The sequence below is a fragment of the Petromyzon marinus genome, chromosome 2 (genome assembly GCF_048934315.1).
Source record: "Petromyzon marinus isolate PM22_M1 ecotype Great Lakes invasive population chromosome 2, UKy_Petmar_22M1.pri1.0, whole genome shotgun sequence".
Taxonomy (NCBI): domain Eukaryota; kingdom Metazoa; phylum Chordata; class Hyperoartia; order Petromyzontiformes; family Petromyzontidae; genus Petromyzon; species Petromyzon marinus.
The window spans coordinates 25,376,541-25,394,743 of NC_133668.1; the positions used below are offsets into that span (position 1 = coordinate 25,376,541).

At 52.2% G+C, this 18,203-nt stretch overlaps 1 protein-coding gene across 10 annotated transcripts in view; it reads right to left on the reverse strand.

Annotated features, from left to right (window-relative positions):
- Positions 1–2,953: 2,953 nt before the first annotated feature.
- Positions 2,954–18,203, reverse strand: part of LOC116944596 (homeobox protein Hox-A4) — a 57,241-nt gene continuing 41,991 nt past the window's right edge. For 9 of the 10 annotated variants that reach the window (XR_004403139.2, XR_004403137.2, XR_004403138.2 and 6 more), the window contains one exon: positions 6,510–6,638. Coding sequence is in view for 1 of the 10 variants with exons in the window: in XM_032958303.2 (XP_032814194.1) it covers positions 6,205–6,638; positions 10,471–11,002 (966 nt within the window). In the remaining 9 variants the exon portion in view is untranslated. Of the gene's footprint in view, positions 6,639–10,470; positions 11,471–18,203 lie in introns of those variants that run through there. The other variant, XM_032958303.2, reaches the window with a different exon arrangement.

The following is an 18,203-nucleotide window of genomic DNA, read 5'->3' on the forward strand; positions in this document are numbered from 1 at the left end:
GTGTGTGTGTCTGTGGGTGTGTGTGTGTGTGTCTGTGTGTGTGTGTCTGTATGTGTGTGTGTGCGTATGTGTGTCTGTGTGTGTGTCTGTGTGTGTGTCTGTGGGTGTGTGTGTGTGTGTCTGTGTGTGTGTGTCTGTATGTGTGTGTGTGCGTATGTGTGTCTGTGTGTGTGTCTGTGTGTGTGTCTGTGTGTGTGCGTATGTGTGTCTGTGTGTGTGCGTCTGTGTGTGTGTCTGTGTGTCTGTCTGTGTGTGTCTGTGTCTGTGTGTGTGTGTGTCTGTGTGTGTGTCTGTGTGTGTGTGTCTGTGTGTGTGTCTGTGTGTGTGTCTGTGTGTGTGCGTATGTGTGTCTGTCTGTGTGTGTGTCTGTGTGTGTGTCTGTGTGTGTGCGTATGTGTGTCTGTGTGTGGTGTCTGTGTGTGTGCGTATGTGTGTCTGTGTGTGTGTCTGTGTGTGTGCGTATGTGTGTCTGTGTGTGTGTCTGTGTGTGTGCGTATGTGTGTCTGTGTTTGTGTATGTCGGGAGCGGTAGTGTAGCGGTTAGCGCGCTGCGCTATGAACCTGGCGACCCGGGTTCGATTCCCGCTCACGGCCAACACCCAGTGACGATTGTCTGAACCGGTCCCCGGGCCTCCCCTAGGTCGACTCAGCCTCAAATGAGTACCTGGTGCGGTGTGTAGTAAACATCGTCACTGGGGAGACAAAAGCGGCCGGGCGTGGTGCTGGCCACCCGTCCCATCGTGTGCCGTTCCGGCCTTCATAGGTGCTCGCTAACAGCACTTGCCCCTACAGTCTGTTAAGGCTACACGGGGGATCTTTGTGTGTGTCGGGAACGGTAGCGCAGCGGTTAGCGCGCCGCGCTCCGAACCCGGCGAGCCGAGTTCCCGCACACGGCCAACACCGGTGACGATTGTCCGAACCGGTCCTGGGCCGGGCCCCTAGGTCGACCCAGCCTCAAGTATTGTAAAACATCTATGTGGAAAAACATCGGTAGTGGGGGGGGGTGGAGAGACAAAGGCGGCCGCGCGTGGATGTGAACCACCCCGGTCCCATTGTGTGTCGATGCCGGCCTTCAGAGTTGCTCGCTAACAGCACTTGCCCCCCGTTAAAGGCTACACGGGGGATCTTTGTCTTTGTGCTTCAGCGTGAGCCTGGTACAGTATTTGCTGCACAGCGCTTCCTATACGCGCACGGCCATTGCGTCCGGGGTTACAGGGCCTGGATCGTTGATAACACATCATCATCATCAGCAGCAGCAACAGCAGCCATGGTCATTCCACCGCTGGATGAAAGCCGCCGCCGTCATAAAGCGATGTTAGATAACAAAAGGGTACGGACTCTTGGCTGTTAGCGAGCACCTATAGAGCGGGTGGCCAGCACCACGTGACGTTTACACACCGCGCAGGATGCTCATCCGATGCTGAGTCGACCTGGGGGAGTCCCAGGACCGGTTCAAGTGCACGCTTTGATCGCGTGCGTCGAGCATTCCGGGGTTCCGATTGTTTAGTTACGCATCGCGCAAGGATCAATCACTTGAGTTGATGAAGCAGTACAGTGCAGTGCCTTCATGCCCTGTCCCCCCACCCCCCCCACCTTTGTCGCTCTCCACTGCTGGATGGTGCTGGATGGTTGCGGGTCGTGAGTGCTCTTAGGGAGACGTTGATTAATGTCTCGTGACGTGAATAGCATGGGCTCCCCTCCTCCCGTCTTCTCGTCGCAGCGATGATAACAAAACATTACAAAAACCCATCAGCCTATTTGGCAACGGGAAATTACAGCGTGCAAAGGGTTAAAAAAACGCGAGTTCGACCCACATCTCCGCATACACATATCACATGTATTACTTATTGACTTTAATGTTTGTAAACGCTGTTGTTTCAAGGGTGCGATTTGGGGTGCGTGTTGCATATCCTGAATTAGGAATGGCTGAGCCCCAACGAATCTTAGCTGTAATTGCGCTGTGTGTGTCAGTAGTGCATGTGTGTGCCCATGTGCTTATGTACGTGTGTGTGTGTGCCTTTGTTTATGTGGGGAGCGGTAGTGTAGCGGTTAGCGCTACGCTGCGCTACGAACCCGGCGATCCGGATTCGATTCCCGCTGACGGTCAACACCAGTGACGATTATATGTACCGGTCCTGGGCCTCCCCTAGGTCGACTTAGCCTCAAATTAGTACCTGCTGCGATGTGTAAACATCGTCATTTGGGAGACAAAGGCGGCCGGGCGTGGTGTTGGCCACCCACCCCCTCGTGTGCCGTGCCGGCCTTCGTAGGTGCTGCTCGCTAACAGCACTTGCCCCAACAGTCTGTTAAGGCTACACGGGGGATCTTTGTCTTCGTGTGTGTGTCTAAGAGAGAGAGAGAGATTCTTTGTGTGTATACGCAGGAGCCTTCCACACGAATAACATCAGGCCTGAAATAAAGGCTATCAATGCAGTATATCGTTACAGTATACATTTAATTCCTCGTGCGTGTTCGTTAATGCGTGCGCAATGCGTCTGTGTCTTCACGTACGAATGCGCACGCGAGTTGTTTATGAATGTCCCTCCGCTCACGAATAACGCATTGTGCTCCGTGAACACAATGCGATGTTTCCACAGCAGGCACGTTGTGCTACGCGGCTGTGTTGTGGTTGTTGTGGTGCCTAACACAATAGCGTCGTGTTTTTATTTTTATTTTAACACGACACGCACGCGCGCGCGGGCACGCGACTTTAACGCGTTCGGGTCCACGCCGTGTTATGTTCACGGGTAAACACGCTTACCGTAATTGACACATTAACACACCGTTTCACGAGCGAATACAAACCCCCCCCCCGCCCCACCTCCCCGAGAAAAATAATAATCGAGTGAACGTTTCGGGCGGCGACCCTTCACTCGGAGCAGATCATTAACGTGGCCCGTGTCCACGTGCGTGTGACGCGCGCGCAACGGATGAACGGTCGCAATGAGGCGCGATGGTGTCGTGACTTTTATTTCCTATGAAACAGATAAATAACCCTCCAAGTGCGATCGACAATAACCCTAACTAATTGGCACATATATACCCTACGTCACGAAATCCCTCCCCGTCTCACTACAGATATATATACTACACATGGGTTCAATTGACACCGACACAATTATACTGTTCCCAAAAACAGTCGTGAATTTTTCTCTGCCCTTTGTTGCCTTAATTTAGTCTTCATAAATACACCCAACATACACGCGCGCTCAGTGACATGTACATCCTCCCCTTTTCTGTTGACCCGCTGTGTTTAGCTTGTTTTCTCTCTCTCTGCAGCGTTTGATATATTATACAAATACCACGAATAACCGCTTCGGCAGCCGTTGCACTCGATGTACAAAGCAAGGTGGCATGGCGAAGGCCTGTGTCACACATACACACACGCGCACGCGCGCGCGCGCACGCACGCCGTCCGTAACAAAGAGGTGGACAACGAGCGGATAAATACCAAATAATAATAATACAAAAAAAATCTACACTGCAGGTAAGTTGTACTTCATGGCTCCAGAGAGAGAGACAGAAAATGAGCGGAGAGAGAGAGAATGAGAAAGAATGAGAGAGAGAGAGAGAGATGAATCATGGTGATCAATATAACACAAACTCAACACATTTGTCAATAACACTATGCACTAACAGGAACAAATTACGTATAATATTAGGCGACGTTTCGGACAGCAGGTCCTTCTTCAGAGCACACGTGTGTGTGTGTGTGTGTAAGTAACATCATCGCCCCCGAAACGTGGTCTAATTATATATTTCAGTGACATTTTACGGCAGTGGTATTTTTTAAAAATTCTATTTTTGGACGGAGTATGTTGAGTTTTGGTTGTGGTTGATATTATTGTTATTAAGTGTGCTTATGATGCACCACTGCACGATTGGCAGTATCAACACAGAAATAAAATAACGTTATGCGCATTGTAATCATCATCATCACCATGATCAGCAAACCATAATTCTGAAACAATACACATGCCTCCGCCCGTATACCCCCCCCCCCTGTAGCTGGCTTTAGAAGCTCAAAAGTCTAAACAGTATTCGTCCACACGTTGAGCAGCAGCAGCAGCAGAAACAACAACAATGGTATTTACAGCAGAGGATACAAAACAACAAATGGACCTCAACTATAACAGTTGGCCTGGCTGGTCCGCTGGAAATGGTTAAGTGCATGCCCGTCCATTGCGACGCCTGAACCCCCGAATGTAGCCCCCCCCCCCCTCCGCATCGATGTACTCCACCCACAAAGACAAAGGTCCCCCGTATAGCCCGCACAGGCTGTTGGGGGCAAGTGCTGCTAGCGAGTTGGAACCTATTGAAAGGCCCGCACGCCAAACTGAGTGGGTGGGTGGACTCCGGCAACTGCGCCCCGCCCCGCCCGGCCGCCTTTGTCTCCCCGAGTGACGATCTTTACTGCACACTACGCTTGCACTGCACCAGGTACTCATTTGAGGCTGAGTCGACCCTAGAGGGGGGGGTGGGGGGGGGGGTTAGGCCACCAGGTGCAAGACAATCGGCTGAAGCTGGCGTTGGTGGCGGTGGCCATGAGCGGGATTGGAACTCCGAGTTGGCCGCCGGGTTCGGAGCGTAGCGTGCTAACTGCAGCGCCACCGCTCCCCACACACAACATATAACACGCGGAGGGCCAATGGCCCCAACCCCCGCCAATACCCCAATCTTATAAATATCACAAATTACAACTTACATCTCCCAGCTGGGACAAGCTTTAAAAAAAAAACATGAGGTCACGTGATATATATAGTTTGGTATGTCGGAATAGAAAATAATACCAATAAATTAGGTCATGTAATATGCATTATTTTCCTTTAACAAAAACCCCCCCAAGACGTATTTATATAAATATATACCAATTAGTTATGGCGAACGGCGAGACCAAATAAACACATGTTTTAAAAACGACGTTTGCGTTAAACTGTAAGACATTCAAATCATAGAGAGAGAGAGAGAAAGCGGTGACGGTTGAGGCGTCAATCTGGTGATGTGTATATAAAACGCGACCCTAAAAACATCGACAGTCGTGCGTGTGTGCGTCTATGTATGAGTGAGTAATGTATGCGCGTGCGTGTATACGTGGATATGCGTGCGTACGTGAAGTGGACGTTGGTACGGTTGTGTACATGCTGCGCGGGTGAGAATCGTGCCTTCATAGGTGCTGCACGCTAAACAGCACGTTCATCCCCAAAGTATGTTAAGGCTACACGGGGCATCTTTGTCTTCGTGCGTGTGCATGCGTGTGCGTTTGTACTTGTGTGTGTGTGTGTGTACATATATGTGGATATGTGTGCGTATGAAGAGTGTGCGTGTGCCCGTGTGTAAATGCGTATGAATGAGTGTGTGTGTGTGTGCGTGCCTCTTTGTGTGTGTGCGTTCGTGTGTCTTTGTACACGCGCATGTGTGTACGTATGGGAGCGTGTGCATTGTAGACAAAATATGAATCATTGTCTATGTATGTATTTATGTACAGGCGTATATATACATACGTCTGTACCAGGTATGAGTGTATACTAGTGTGCATGATTACATATGTGTATGAGTTTATACACGACTGAATGTGTACACATATCTGCGTGTGTGTTTGGGAATGTGTCGGAGTATACTGTCGGTTTTTATTCGTGCCTACGTTTGGTTTAGTGTATCGTATACGAGTGCCACGTGTGCGCGTGTACTGTGTGTATACGTGTACATGTGTACACGTGTACGTGTGTGTGTACTTGTGTGTGTGTCCGTGTACTTGTGTGTGTGTACGTGCGTGTGTATTTGTGTGTCCGTGTACTTACGTGTGTAGTTGTGTGTGTGTCCGTGTACTTGTGTGTGTGTGTGTGTTTGTGTACGTGTGTGTGTGTGTGTACTTGCGTGTGTAGTTGTGTGTGCGTACGTGCACTTGTGTGTGTCCGTGTACTTGTGTGTGTTTGTGTACTTACGTGTGTGTGTGTGTGTACTTGTGTGTGTCCCCGTGTACTTGTGTGTTTTTGTACTTGTGTGTGTGTGTGTACTTGTGTGTGTGTTTGTGTACTTACGTGTGTACTTGTGTGTGTGTGTGTACTTGTGTGTGTGTGTACTTGTGTGTGTGTGTGTACTTGTGTGTGTCCCCGTGTACTTGTGTGTGTGTGTGTACTTGAGTGTGTAGTTGTGTGTGTGTATATATATACGTGCGCTCCAGTCCGACCGTACGTCTCATTGAGGCTCATAACGCGCTGGTGAGCACCCCGCTCGTGGGAGCTGAGGTCACGCAGTGGCCCTTCCCATTGCCGCCGCCGCCGCTGCTGCTGCTACTACCATTGCTGCTGCTGCTGCTGCTGCCACCACCTCCACCACCACCACCACCTCCTGCAGTCATCACCACCGCCGCTCCACCGTTCGCCTGCACAGCCCCACCGGGACCCGAGGAGCGAATCTTGGTGTTGGGTAACTTGTGGTCCTTCTTCCACTTCATGCGCCGGTTCTGGAACCAGATCTTGATCTGGCGCTCGCTCAGGCACAGCGAGTGCGCGATCTCGATTCGCCGTCTCCTGGTGAGGTAGCGGTTGAAGTGGAACTCCTTCTCCAGCTCCAGCACCTGCTGGCGCGTGTAGGCCGTGCGGGAGCGCTTCGACTCCCCGCCGATATAGTTGGGGTTGACTGTGGGCGGTCGTCGTGACGTTTGGTGGTGGTGGCGGCGGCGGCGGCGGTGGTGATGGAGAGACGTGGAGGGAGAAGGGAAAAAATGGGGGGGGGGGAGAGGGAGGAAGTGGTCGGGGGGGGGGGCAGGAGGAGGGGGGAGGAGGAGAGCGGAAGTGGACAAAAGGTTCGGGTGGAAGATGAGGTGATGACAGGGAGGAGGAGGAGGAGTGTGGATATCGGAGGGGACAGCGTTAGCAGGCGAAACTTCATGAGTGCACAAAGCCAATCACCGGTTCGCCATTCGGTAGATTTACGAGCGACGTCGCGCCTAAGCAGCGGCCAGAGGTCGTGCCGAATCGTGAAATATATCTTCCCTCTCTCCTCTCTCTCTCTCTCTCCTTTCTCTCTCGTGCAACTCTGTCCATTAACAAAAAAAAAACAACCCACCCCATAATCTCCGAATCGTGTTGCTCTCTCTCTCTTTCTCTCCCTTTGCCTGTGAAATACATCCTTCTCCCTGTCCCCGCGTCTCACGTACGCCACGGCGTCTCTGCGTCTCTTCGCGATGGGTTTGGCACGTGGTGCGGTGTTGCAGGGCCCGTTTGTAAAGGCGCGTTGACGGTGCTCAATGACCACACGCACGCGCGAGTGACGGCCGCCTCTCACTCGATAATTGCTCCACGGTGCCGGCGCTAGGAGTTGCGACCGATAAATGGCCATGTCGGTGGCGGCTCGTGGTGGTGGGTGGCAACGGTTTTGGTGGCTCTAGTTGCTGGTGGTCGTGGTGATGGTGGTTGTCATGGTGGTTATAATGGCTGGCAGTGGTGGCGATAGTGGCGGTGGTGGTTTAACCACCGCCACCAACAATATTGTTGGTGGCGGTGGCGATGGTGGCATTTAGTGGTTGACGTGATGGTGGTTGTATTGTCTCGAGGTGGCATTGCTGATGGTGGTGAGTGGTGGCTAGCGGTGGTGTTGCTACTGCTGCTCGTTCACAGCGGCGGCTGTATCGGTAGTCGCCGTGGTCGGGGTCGTGGTGACACTGCAGCTGCTGATTGTGTTGCTACTGCTACCTTCAGTGAGCACGCTCGCCGCTCACCGTTCACCAATTTCCACGCTGCGCGAAATCATCACGATATCGATGAATACGAAACAAGCGTACACGCACACAGATAAAAACACGCATTTGCATTTACGGCGCCCGTTTCGTAAGATAAATTAGACGAGCAGGTGGAATTTAGTTTTGCACGTTACGCACTGGGTTTAAAATTAGACCCCCCCCTCGGAGCGAGCCCTTTTTTGGAACAAAAACACATCTGTACATTTTTTGTTTCACCCCGTCCCGAAATGATGACGGTGCCTGAGATTTACAGCCGCACGGAATTCAACATGACCACATTGAACCCTGACCGTGAGCACCACACGGCACTCACCCTTCCACGACACTCACCCTTCCACGACACTCACCCTTCCACGACACTCACCCTTCAACGACACTCACCCTTCCACGACACTCACCCTTCCACGACACTCACCCTTCCACGACACTCACCCTTCCACGACACTCACCCTTCCACGACACTCACCCTTCCACGACACTCACCCTTCCACGACACTCACCCTTCCACGACACTCACCCTTCCACGACACTCACCCTTCCACGACACTCACCCTTCCACGACACTCACCCTTCCACGACACTCACCCTTTCACGACACTCACCCTTCCACGACACTCACCCTTCCACGACACTCACCCTTCCACGACACTCACCCTTCCACGACACTCACCCTTCCACGACACTCACCCTTCCACGACACTCACCCTTCCACGACACTCACCCTTCCACGACACTCACCCTTCCACGACACTCACCCTTCCACGACACTCACCCTTCCACGACAGGCTACTGTGTCGCTCAAATTTCGACTGCCGATTAACGCGCGATTTCGTAAGAAGCTCCTTGTGCACGTGGCGACGAGACACACAGACAAAGATCCCCCCCCCGGTATAGCCGCGGGGGGCAAGTGCCGTTCACGAGTTGCACCTTTGAAGGCACGGCACACGGCACACGAGGGGGGTGGGTGGCGAGCACCACGCCCGGCCGCCTTTGTCTCCCCCAGCGGCGATGGTTACACATCAGCACGAGGTACTCATTTGGTAACGTTGAGTCGACGTGGAAGAGAGCTCGGGACCGGTTCAGATGATCGTCACCGGTGTTGGTGGCCGTGAGCGGGACTCGAACTCGGGTCGCCGGGTTCGTAGCGCAGCGTAGCGCTAACCACTGCGCTACCGCTCAACACACGCTAAGACAAAGATCCCCCGTATAGCCTGTAACAGACTGTTGGGGCAAGTGCCGCTCGCGAGTTGCACCTATGAAGGCCGGAACGGCACACGAATGGAGGGTGGGTGGCCAGCACCACGCCCGGCCGCCTTTGTCTCCCTCGTGTCGATGTGTACACGCACCACCAAGGTACTCACTTGAGGCTGACACACACACACACGACACACATACATCCATAAACGTACACAAATCCACGCGCGCGCGGCGCACTCATTCGCGTCTCGGCTGGGCCATTTCAGTTTGTTTCTGTCCCTGCTTCACATGATGCACGTTGACGGCTATGGATCCCCAATTGATTTGGCAACGCGCTATGCTTCCCAAACAATAGCTAATCCACCCCACTCCACCCCACCCCGCCACCGCCAGATCGCGCCTCAAACAGCCGCTCAATATCTTCTCTAAAGGTTGCCGCTCGCCGCCTTTGCTCGCTCTCCCCGTGCCTCCCCGCGTGCGCGATCAACGCGGGCAGCAACACTCCACCTTGCCTGCGAGCCCCCTTAAAGTCGCACCCGTGGTGGTGGTGGTGGTAGGAGGCGGATAGGGCCCCGGATGACAACACGACCACCTTGCTTCGATTCGCAACTTTCATCGCCGCTTAAGCGCACCCAACCGCTTATCCTGCGCTCCTACGGTAACGTGACGTAGAAAAATAAAATCTGATAATAATAATAGAATACGACGTTTCGGTTGCAACACCAGCAACCACCATCAGGTAAGAATGAATGATAAAACACAGACGCGGGAACAGCGTAGGCAGACACACACAAGCAGAGAGAGACACACACACACACAGGCACACCGAGCGAGACACACACAAAGACAACAATCTATTATCCTATCGATTATATTTTCTACGTGACTTTACCGAAATGTCCAATGAGTGATTCCTGCAGTCACGAACGCCGGGAATCTAGGAAGGAGGCTGTATCGTCAAACTGCACGAACTCTTTCTCTCTCTCTCTCTCTCGTGCGCTCTCTCGCTCTGCCGAAGCCTGGAAGACCATCGACAATTGTGGCGGTGGTGGCGGTGGTGATGGTGGTGGTGAGGAGTAGGAGGAGGCACGTTAGCTCCCGAACAACATCGGACGCCGCACGAACGGAGAAGAGAAAATTCCCCCCCCCACCACCACCCCGTATCTCTCTCCCGCGCGTGCGGCTCGCTTCGTGGGTGTGCGACGCGTTCAGCGGGGCCCTCGAGCGCAATAAATGTTTATTAAGAGGGCCGTTGCGGTAGCGGCGGTGTCAGCGGCGGCGCATTTGTTGTGTTTAAAGGCGACATAAATCTTCGTAATGAGCAGCTCGCCCCGCCAATCCTCCCCGTTCGCAATTCCGCACGGCCTACCGTGCGGGCGGGCGGGGGGGGGTGGTAGAGAGAGAGAGAGCCCCACGCGTGCCAAGGCGGGTCACGGAAGAGACTCCGCGACCGGCGCGAAGACCCCACGAGGAAGGAGCAAATGAACGCGGAACGCCGCCACGAGGCATCCGGGGCCAACGCGCCCAACCTACCGGCGTTCACGTGCACCTTCTTCATCCACGGGTACACGACCGGCGGCTGCTGCTGCTGCTGCTGCTGAAGATGCGGGTCCTGCTGCAGCTGCAGCTGCTGGTGGTGTTTGCCGCTACTCACGCCGCAAGTCAACCCGTTGGGCACGGCTCCCAGCTGCTGGGTGCACGCGGGCACAGCCTCCGCGCCGCACGCCTCGAGGGCTGCCCGGGGCAAGTGGCTCGGGTGAGGAGGCGGAGGAGGCGGCGGCGGTGGCGGTGGTGGTTGTTGCGGAACGGGAGGCACCACGCCGTGCCTCCCCGCCTGGGCCACGAGTCCCTCCGGTTCGGGCTCACCGCAGTGGTAGGGCTGCTCGGGGTAGTCCGCGTGCTGCGGGCAGACGGGCTCTGGGGGTTGCCGGTAGCCCGGGTCTCGCGGCTGCCCGTAGTACTCGGGACTCGGCTCTGGGATGTAGTCGCCCTGCGAGTACTCCTCGCACGGCGGGAACTTGGGGTCCACGTAGTTGGAGTTGATCAAATATGAACTCATGGCCATTAATTTCTTTCGCGGGGGGGTTCTTTCGGAGATGCTATATTTCCTGCCGCTGTCGTTTTTGCTGTCGCGGGGAAGCCCACCTCCAAAAAGCGATCGTTGTATATTTTAGCAGCGGCGCATGTGACGCGCGCAGCCAATGGGAGCGCGTCCGGGGAGCCCGGATAAGGAAACGTGCGGATGATAAATGTCAAGTGGCCTCCGTGTGCGCGCTCTCCTCCACTCCTCCTCCTTCTCTCCTCTCTCTCTCTCTCTCGCCCCTCTCTTACCTCTCTTACCTCTCGCCTCGCTCTTCTCGCCTCGCTCAACCCCAACTCGTGCCCATCTCGCTCCGGTCCCTCGCTCGCTCTCTCTCTCTTTCCCCCTTTTGCGAAATTTCGCCGCGCTAAATCATTATTCCACTCTTGCGCAACCCAAATGCGATTGTCTGCAACGCGGTGATTGGAATGCCGTTGGATGGGGGGGGTGGGTGGGTGTGTGGGGGGCAAAGGCGGGGGGGAAGGATGAAAGGTGGGGGGGGGGGCTGTATTTGGCAGGAACATCGTGGGGGTGCACCGGATGAGCGTGTGATGATGTTCCCATTCGGTCGGCGTTGTCACTCCATGCGCGCGTTGTGGTGCGTTCAAGTTGTGCCACGATGCACCAGACGACGCAAACTTCGCGGCGTCGTCTCGGGAACGATGACGGATCACGAACGGACGCGGGCGCCCCCGATATGAATCGCCTTTAATTGTCGCCGGACACACGGAGCCTGCGGTTTGTGGCACCGCGCCCGGCGCAATGAATCACCGCGGAGTGCGCGCTGAGACGGAGAGACTGACTCCCTGCCCATCCCCGTCTCTCTCTTTCCTTCTCACTCTCTCTCTCATGACCCACATCGCTCGCTCAACACCACGGATGGCACCGCGTTGTGTTTGCGCAATGTTGGTGCCAATCCTCAACTCTCCGCTCCGCAGCTGGCCAGCCAGGTCGCTTGCCACCTTTTGCAGGATAACAAATGTTCACGAATCCAATTTCCCCCCCCCCCCACCTCCACAACGCCCCCTTCAATCCGACGTTCCCTTCTTCGGCTTCTGTGGTCAAGCCGCATCCACGAGTTACAAGCCGAGAAGTCCGTGTACTGTTTGGACGTTCATTGTGAACACGGCTCTGGCTCTCTCTCTCTCTCTGGCGTCCTGCATCGAAAGGGCCGCGCACGTTGCTCGCAAATGTGGCGCCTCTTTGCTACACAAAGAGATCACGGAGGGGATAAATGAAAGATCCCGGCAACGTTCGCTTGGATGGAGGGAGACGGGGGGGGGAGGCGTCATGCCCCGCTGATGCGATTCGGCGAAGTCGAAAACGGATTCGTGATTTGTTTTGCCTGTTTTAACACGTGGGGTTTCGCGACCAATATTATCCGCGATAAATGGGGGGCGGGGGAGGGTTAGATCTGGAAACTCGCCTGATGATGCTGTTTGTTGTCATCAACAGCGACACGCCACGCGGTAGTCGAATTGTAAATGTTCGTGGGTTTAACTCTCCAACGCACAACCGGTGTGCTAAAGTAGTAACTAAATGACACGTTTTGTTTACGTGACAAAACCACACTCATTGGCTGTGTCGGGTGGTGGCGGGTTTAACGACACATTTATATATTTACGCGATCTAAACCCTGTTTAAACCGGTGCTGCGGGCAAACTCTGCGCTGATCTCCATAGTTAGTCCCATGGACTCGCGCGGCATTGCTTCGTCTTAAATGCTGGAGAAAAACGAACGCACGTTTACCTTACTTACTTGTTGTGTGTGCTCTAGATGTGTGTGAGTGTTCTAGATGTGTGTGAGTGTTGTAGATGTGTGTGAGTGTTCTAGATGTGTGTGAGTGTTCTAGATGTGTGTGAGTGTTCTAGATGTGTGTGAGTGTTCTAGATGTGTGTGAGTGTTCTAGATGTGTGTGTGTGTGTTCTAGATGTGTGTGAGTGTTCTAGATGTGTGTTAGTGTTCTAGATGTGTGTGAGTGTTCTAGATGTGTGTGAGTGTTCTAGATGTGTGTGAGTGTTCTAGATGTGTGTGAGTGTTCTAGATGTGTGTGAGTGTTCTAGATGTGTGTGAGTGTCCTAGATGTGTGTGAGTGTTCTAGATGTGTGTGAGTGTTCTAGATGTGTGAGTGTTCTAGATGTGTGTGAGTGTTCTAGATGTGTGTGAGTGTTCTAGATGTGTGTGAGTGTTCTAGATGTGTGTGAGTGTTCTAGATGTGTGTGAGTGTTCTAGATGTGTGTGAGTGTTCTAGATGTGTGTGAGTGTTGTAGATGTGTGAGGGTTCTAGATGTGTGTGAGTGTTCTAGATGTGTGTGAGTGTTCTAGATGTGTGTTAGTGTTCTAGATGTGTGTGTGTGTGTTCTAGATGTGTGTGAGTGTTCTAGATGTGTGTGAGTGTTCTAGATGTGTGTGAGTGTTCTAGATGTGTGTGTGTGTTCTAGATGTGTGTGAGTGTTCTAGATGTGTGTGTGTGTGTGAGTGTTCTAGATGTGTGTGAGTGTTCTAGATGTGTGTGAGTGTTCTAGATGTGTGTGTGTTCTAGATGTGTGTGAATGCTCTAGATGTGAGTGAGTGTCCTAGATGTGTGTGAGTGTTCTAGATGTGTGTGTGTGTTCTAGATGTGTGTGAATGCTCTAGATGTGAGTGAGTGTTCTAGATGTGTGTGAGTGCTCTAGATGTGAGTGAGTGTCCTAGATGTGTGTGAGTGTTCTAGATGTGTGTGTGTGTGTTCTAGATGTGTGTGAGTGTTCTAGATGTGTATGTTCTAGATGTGAGTGAGTGTTCTAGATGTGTGGGAGTGCTCTCCTCGACCAATGACACAACGTCCCCCCTCCCCCAACCCTTCTGTTTTGCTCTGAAGAAGGGCCGTGACCCAAAACGTCAGCCTCCAATTCACAGACACTTCCGCATCCTCCGATGAGCACAGTTGGCTTAAGCTCGGTGCGAAAGGAGTTCAACACTCACACACACCCATGTCCATGTTCACACACACACATCCATGTTCATACACATCCATGTTTACACACATCCATGTTCAAACACACACACACACATATCCATGTTCACATACATCCATATCCATGTTCACACATATCCATGTTCACACACACACACACACCCATGTTCACACACACAGCCATGTTCATTCACACAATCTAAACTCATTCGTCCAAACGAGGACGTCATGCATAAATAACACGTGACGTTTCGGGTCATGGCAATGACCATTCTTCTCTGTTATGCAGACGGGGCATTATCCGAAACGTCGCCTATTGTATTTATTACCCCCACCCTCCCCCACACATATGCAGCCTCTGCGACAGCGTTGATTGACGAATGTGTTGAGTTGCGTTGCTTTAGTTCGTGGACCGCTGCCGACGTGATGACGCGAATACTTTAAATCCACGCAAAGATCCCCCGTATAACCTTGATGGATTTTCGGGGCAAGTGCTGCTTGCGAGAGTGCCTATGAAGGCCGCCACGGTACACGGGGGGGGGGGGGCGGGGGGGGTGTGGGGGGCAGGGGTGGCCAGCACCACGCCCGACCGCCTTTGTCTCCCCGAGTGGCGATGTTTACTACACACCGCTCTCATTTGAGGCCGAGGCGACCTAGGGGGGAGGCCCGGGACCGGTTTAGAAAATCGTCCGCGGTGGTGTTGGTGACCGTGAGCAGGGAATCGAACTCGGGTGGCCAGGTTCGTAGCGCGGCGCGCTTAACCACTACACTACCGCTCCCCCCACAACTACGAGGGTCAAATCGACGGCGTTTGAAGTTCGTCATTTGAGACGAGAGGCTGAAGGTGGTGGGGGGGGGTAAGGCAAGCGTAACAGTTCTCATCAAATAATTGCCACGGCATCGCCGGAACAAGTGACAACTCCAATTAACAAAAACCGATCGGTGCTATCTTTGCTCAGTTAATTATAATCAAGGGTGATTATATATTTTTTTATATATATAATAAAAGGTCATTCTTGCGCGGGGGGTGGGGGCTTCATTTTTCTTTCAAATCGGCACGCGACCGTCACACGGAGGAGGACGAGGAGCGATGGCAACATGCACCTGCGATGGCTCCATCCTCCGTGTGGTGATAACGCGGTGGTGGTGGTGGTGGTAGGAGCCGAGAGAGGGGTTACGGGGGTGGGGGGGGGGTAGCGGACGTTAGGAGCTGTCGTGGTTTGCTGTGCGCTGCTTGTACGTACAGGGCGCTTCAAAAACATGTTAACACTCGCATGGGTCCATCGGTTTTTTATGGGAAAAAGAACGGACGCATACACTGCAACGCGATGACAAATGTAATGTTGATAGCTACAAAAATCCTAAAAGAGTCTCTCTCCCACTTGTTCGCCAGCGTTGTCAACGCTGCGCCTGGAATCTTCAACAGGTGGTTCTCCAGAGCATACACACACACATTTCTCGTGCTGTTGTTGCAAAAAAATATATCCGAAGTGTTAACATCTTTTTGAAGCGCGCTGTGTGTCGAACTCCTTTCGCTACGATCTGTGGCCGACCGTGAGAAATCCGAGGTGCCGGGAAAGGAAACCATCAATGGGACGGGCCTAAGCGTGGTACCCATGACTCCTAGGGTACGATCGCTTGAAGCCCAATCATGCCTGACGAGTAGTGGTTGTGGTCTAATCTCGATGTAGCGGCATATTAAGATTAAAAACTAATTTACGAAACTCAGCACATCCGTCGTACACCACCGCGTGACCTCAAAAGGGGGGGGGTATATGATACGCGACTTCTCTGCCGATCATCACGATATTATTGAGATACACACTCTGTGTAACTTTAACGTCTAAGGCCACACGCAGTGCTGTTGACACGGATGTCGTTGTTGTTGTTAACGGTGATTGTGCACGACCGCCAACGCCGTAGCAGTATCACCCAATGGTTTCATTTCGATGTGCGTCACGGCTGGGGTTAATCCTCGTACTGCACCCTACAGAGCGGGACCTACTACCTACAGCTACTACCTACACCTACTATCTACAGCTACTATATACAGCTACTACCTACAGCTACTACATACACCTACTACCTACAGCTACTACCTACAACTACTACCTACACCTACTACATACAGCTACTACCTACAGCTACTACATACAGCTACTACCTACAGCTACTACCTACACCTTCTACCTACACCTACTACCTACAGCTACTACCTACACCTACTACCTACAGCTACTACCTACACCTACTACATACAGCTACTACCTACAGATACTACCTACACCTACTACCTACAGCTACTACATACAGCTACTACCTACAGCTACTACATACAGCTACTACATACAGCTACTACCTACAGCTACTACCTACACCTACTACCTACAGCTACTACCTACTACATACAGCTACTACCTACAGCTACTACCTACTACATACAACTACTACCTACAGCTACTACCTACAGCTACTACATACAGTTACTACCTACACCTACTACCTACACCTACTACCTACAGCTACTACATACAGCTACTACCTACAGCTACTACATACAGCTACTACATACAGCTACTACCTACAGCTACTACCTACACCTACTACCTACAGCTACTACCTACACCTACTACATACAGCTATTACCTAAACCTACTACATACAGCTACTACCTACAGCTACTACCTACAGCTACTATCTACAGCTACTACCTACACCTACTACCTACAGCTACAACCTACAGCTACTACATACAGCTACTACCTACACCTACTACCTTCAGCTACCACCTACACCTACTACCTACAGCTACTACATACAGCTACTACCTACAGCTACTACCTACAGCTACCACCTACAGCTACTACCTACAGCTACTACATACAGCTACTACCTACACCTACTACCTACAGCTACTACCTACACCTACTACCTACACCTACTACCTACACCTACTACCTACAGCTACTACCTACAGCTACTACCTACACCTACTACCTACAGCTACTACCTACAGCTACTACCTACACCTACTACCTACACCTACTACATACAGCTACTACCTACACCTACTACCTACAGATACCACCTACAGCTACTACATACAGCTACTACCTACACCTACTACCTACAGCTACTACCTACAGCTACTACATACACCTACTACCTACAGCTACTACCTACACCTACTACCTACAGCTACTACCTACAGCTACTACATACACCTACTACCTACAGCTACTACCTACACCTACTACCTACAGCTACTACCTACAGCTACTACCTACACCTACTACCTACAGCTACTACCTACACCTACTACCTACAGCTACTACCTACACCTACTACCTACACCTACCACCTACAGCTACCACCTACAGCTACTACATACACCTACCACCTACAGCTACCACCTACAGCTACTACCTACAGCTACTACATACAGCTACTACATACAGCTACTACCTACAGCTACTACCTACAGCTACTACCTACAGCTACCACCTACAGCTACCACCTACAGCTACTACCTACACCTACTACCTACAGCTACTACCTACACCTACTACCTACAGCTACCACCTACAGCTACTACCTACACCTACCACCTACAGCTACTACCTACACCTACTACCTACAGCTACTACCTACAGCTACTATCTACATCTACTACCTACACCTACTACCTACACCTACCACCTACAGCTACTACCTACAGCTACTACCTACACCTACTACCTACAGCTACTATCTACATCTACTACCTACAGCTACTACCTACACCTACTACCTACAGCTACCACCTACAGCTACTACTGCTGCTGCTGCTGCCACTCTCGCACATAGCCTCGGCTCTTGCACTCGACGCTTTGGGCGCGTGGCGTCGGACCTTCTCAAGCGTCGCCCCAAGGATCTGCAACGTTACAAAACGATGATCCGAAGGGAATGGACGAACTCACTATTTTCTCATGGCTTTTACTTGGACGTTATTTTACTGTCGTCGCCATTTACTTTTAGCCTACGATGTTTTGATACGCCCTTGAGCGGAGGTGATTGTAAATAAATAAATGAATAGTGTAGATGTATCTGTATGTCGGTCATTACAAGATCGTTAGAGCCTCGCGTTTACGAGAATGGAATTGAATGTCCATTGACCACCGCCAAAACGGGAAAACTCCGCCGATGGAGCAGTAGCGTCGCCTTTTGTGATGATATCGGTCAATGCAATGC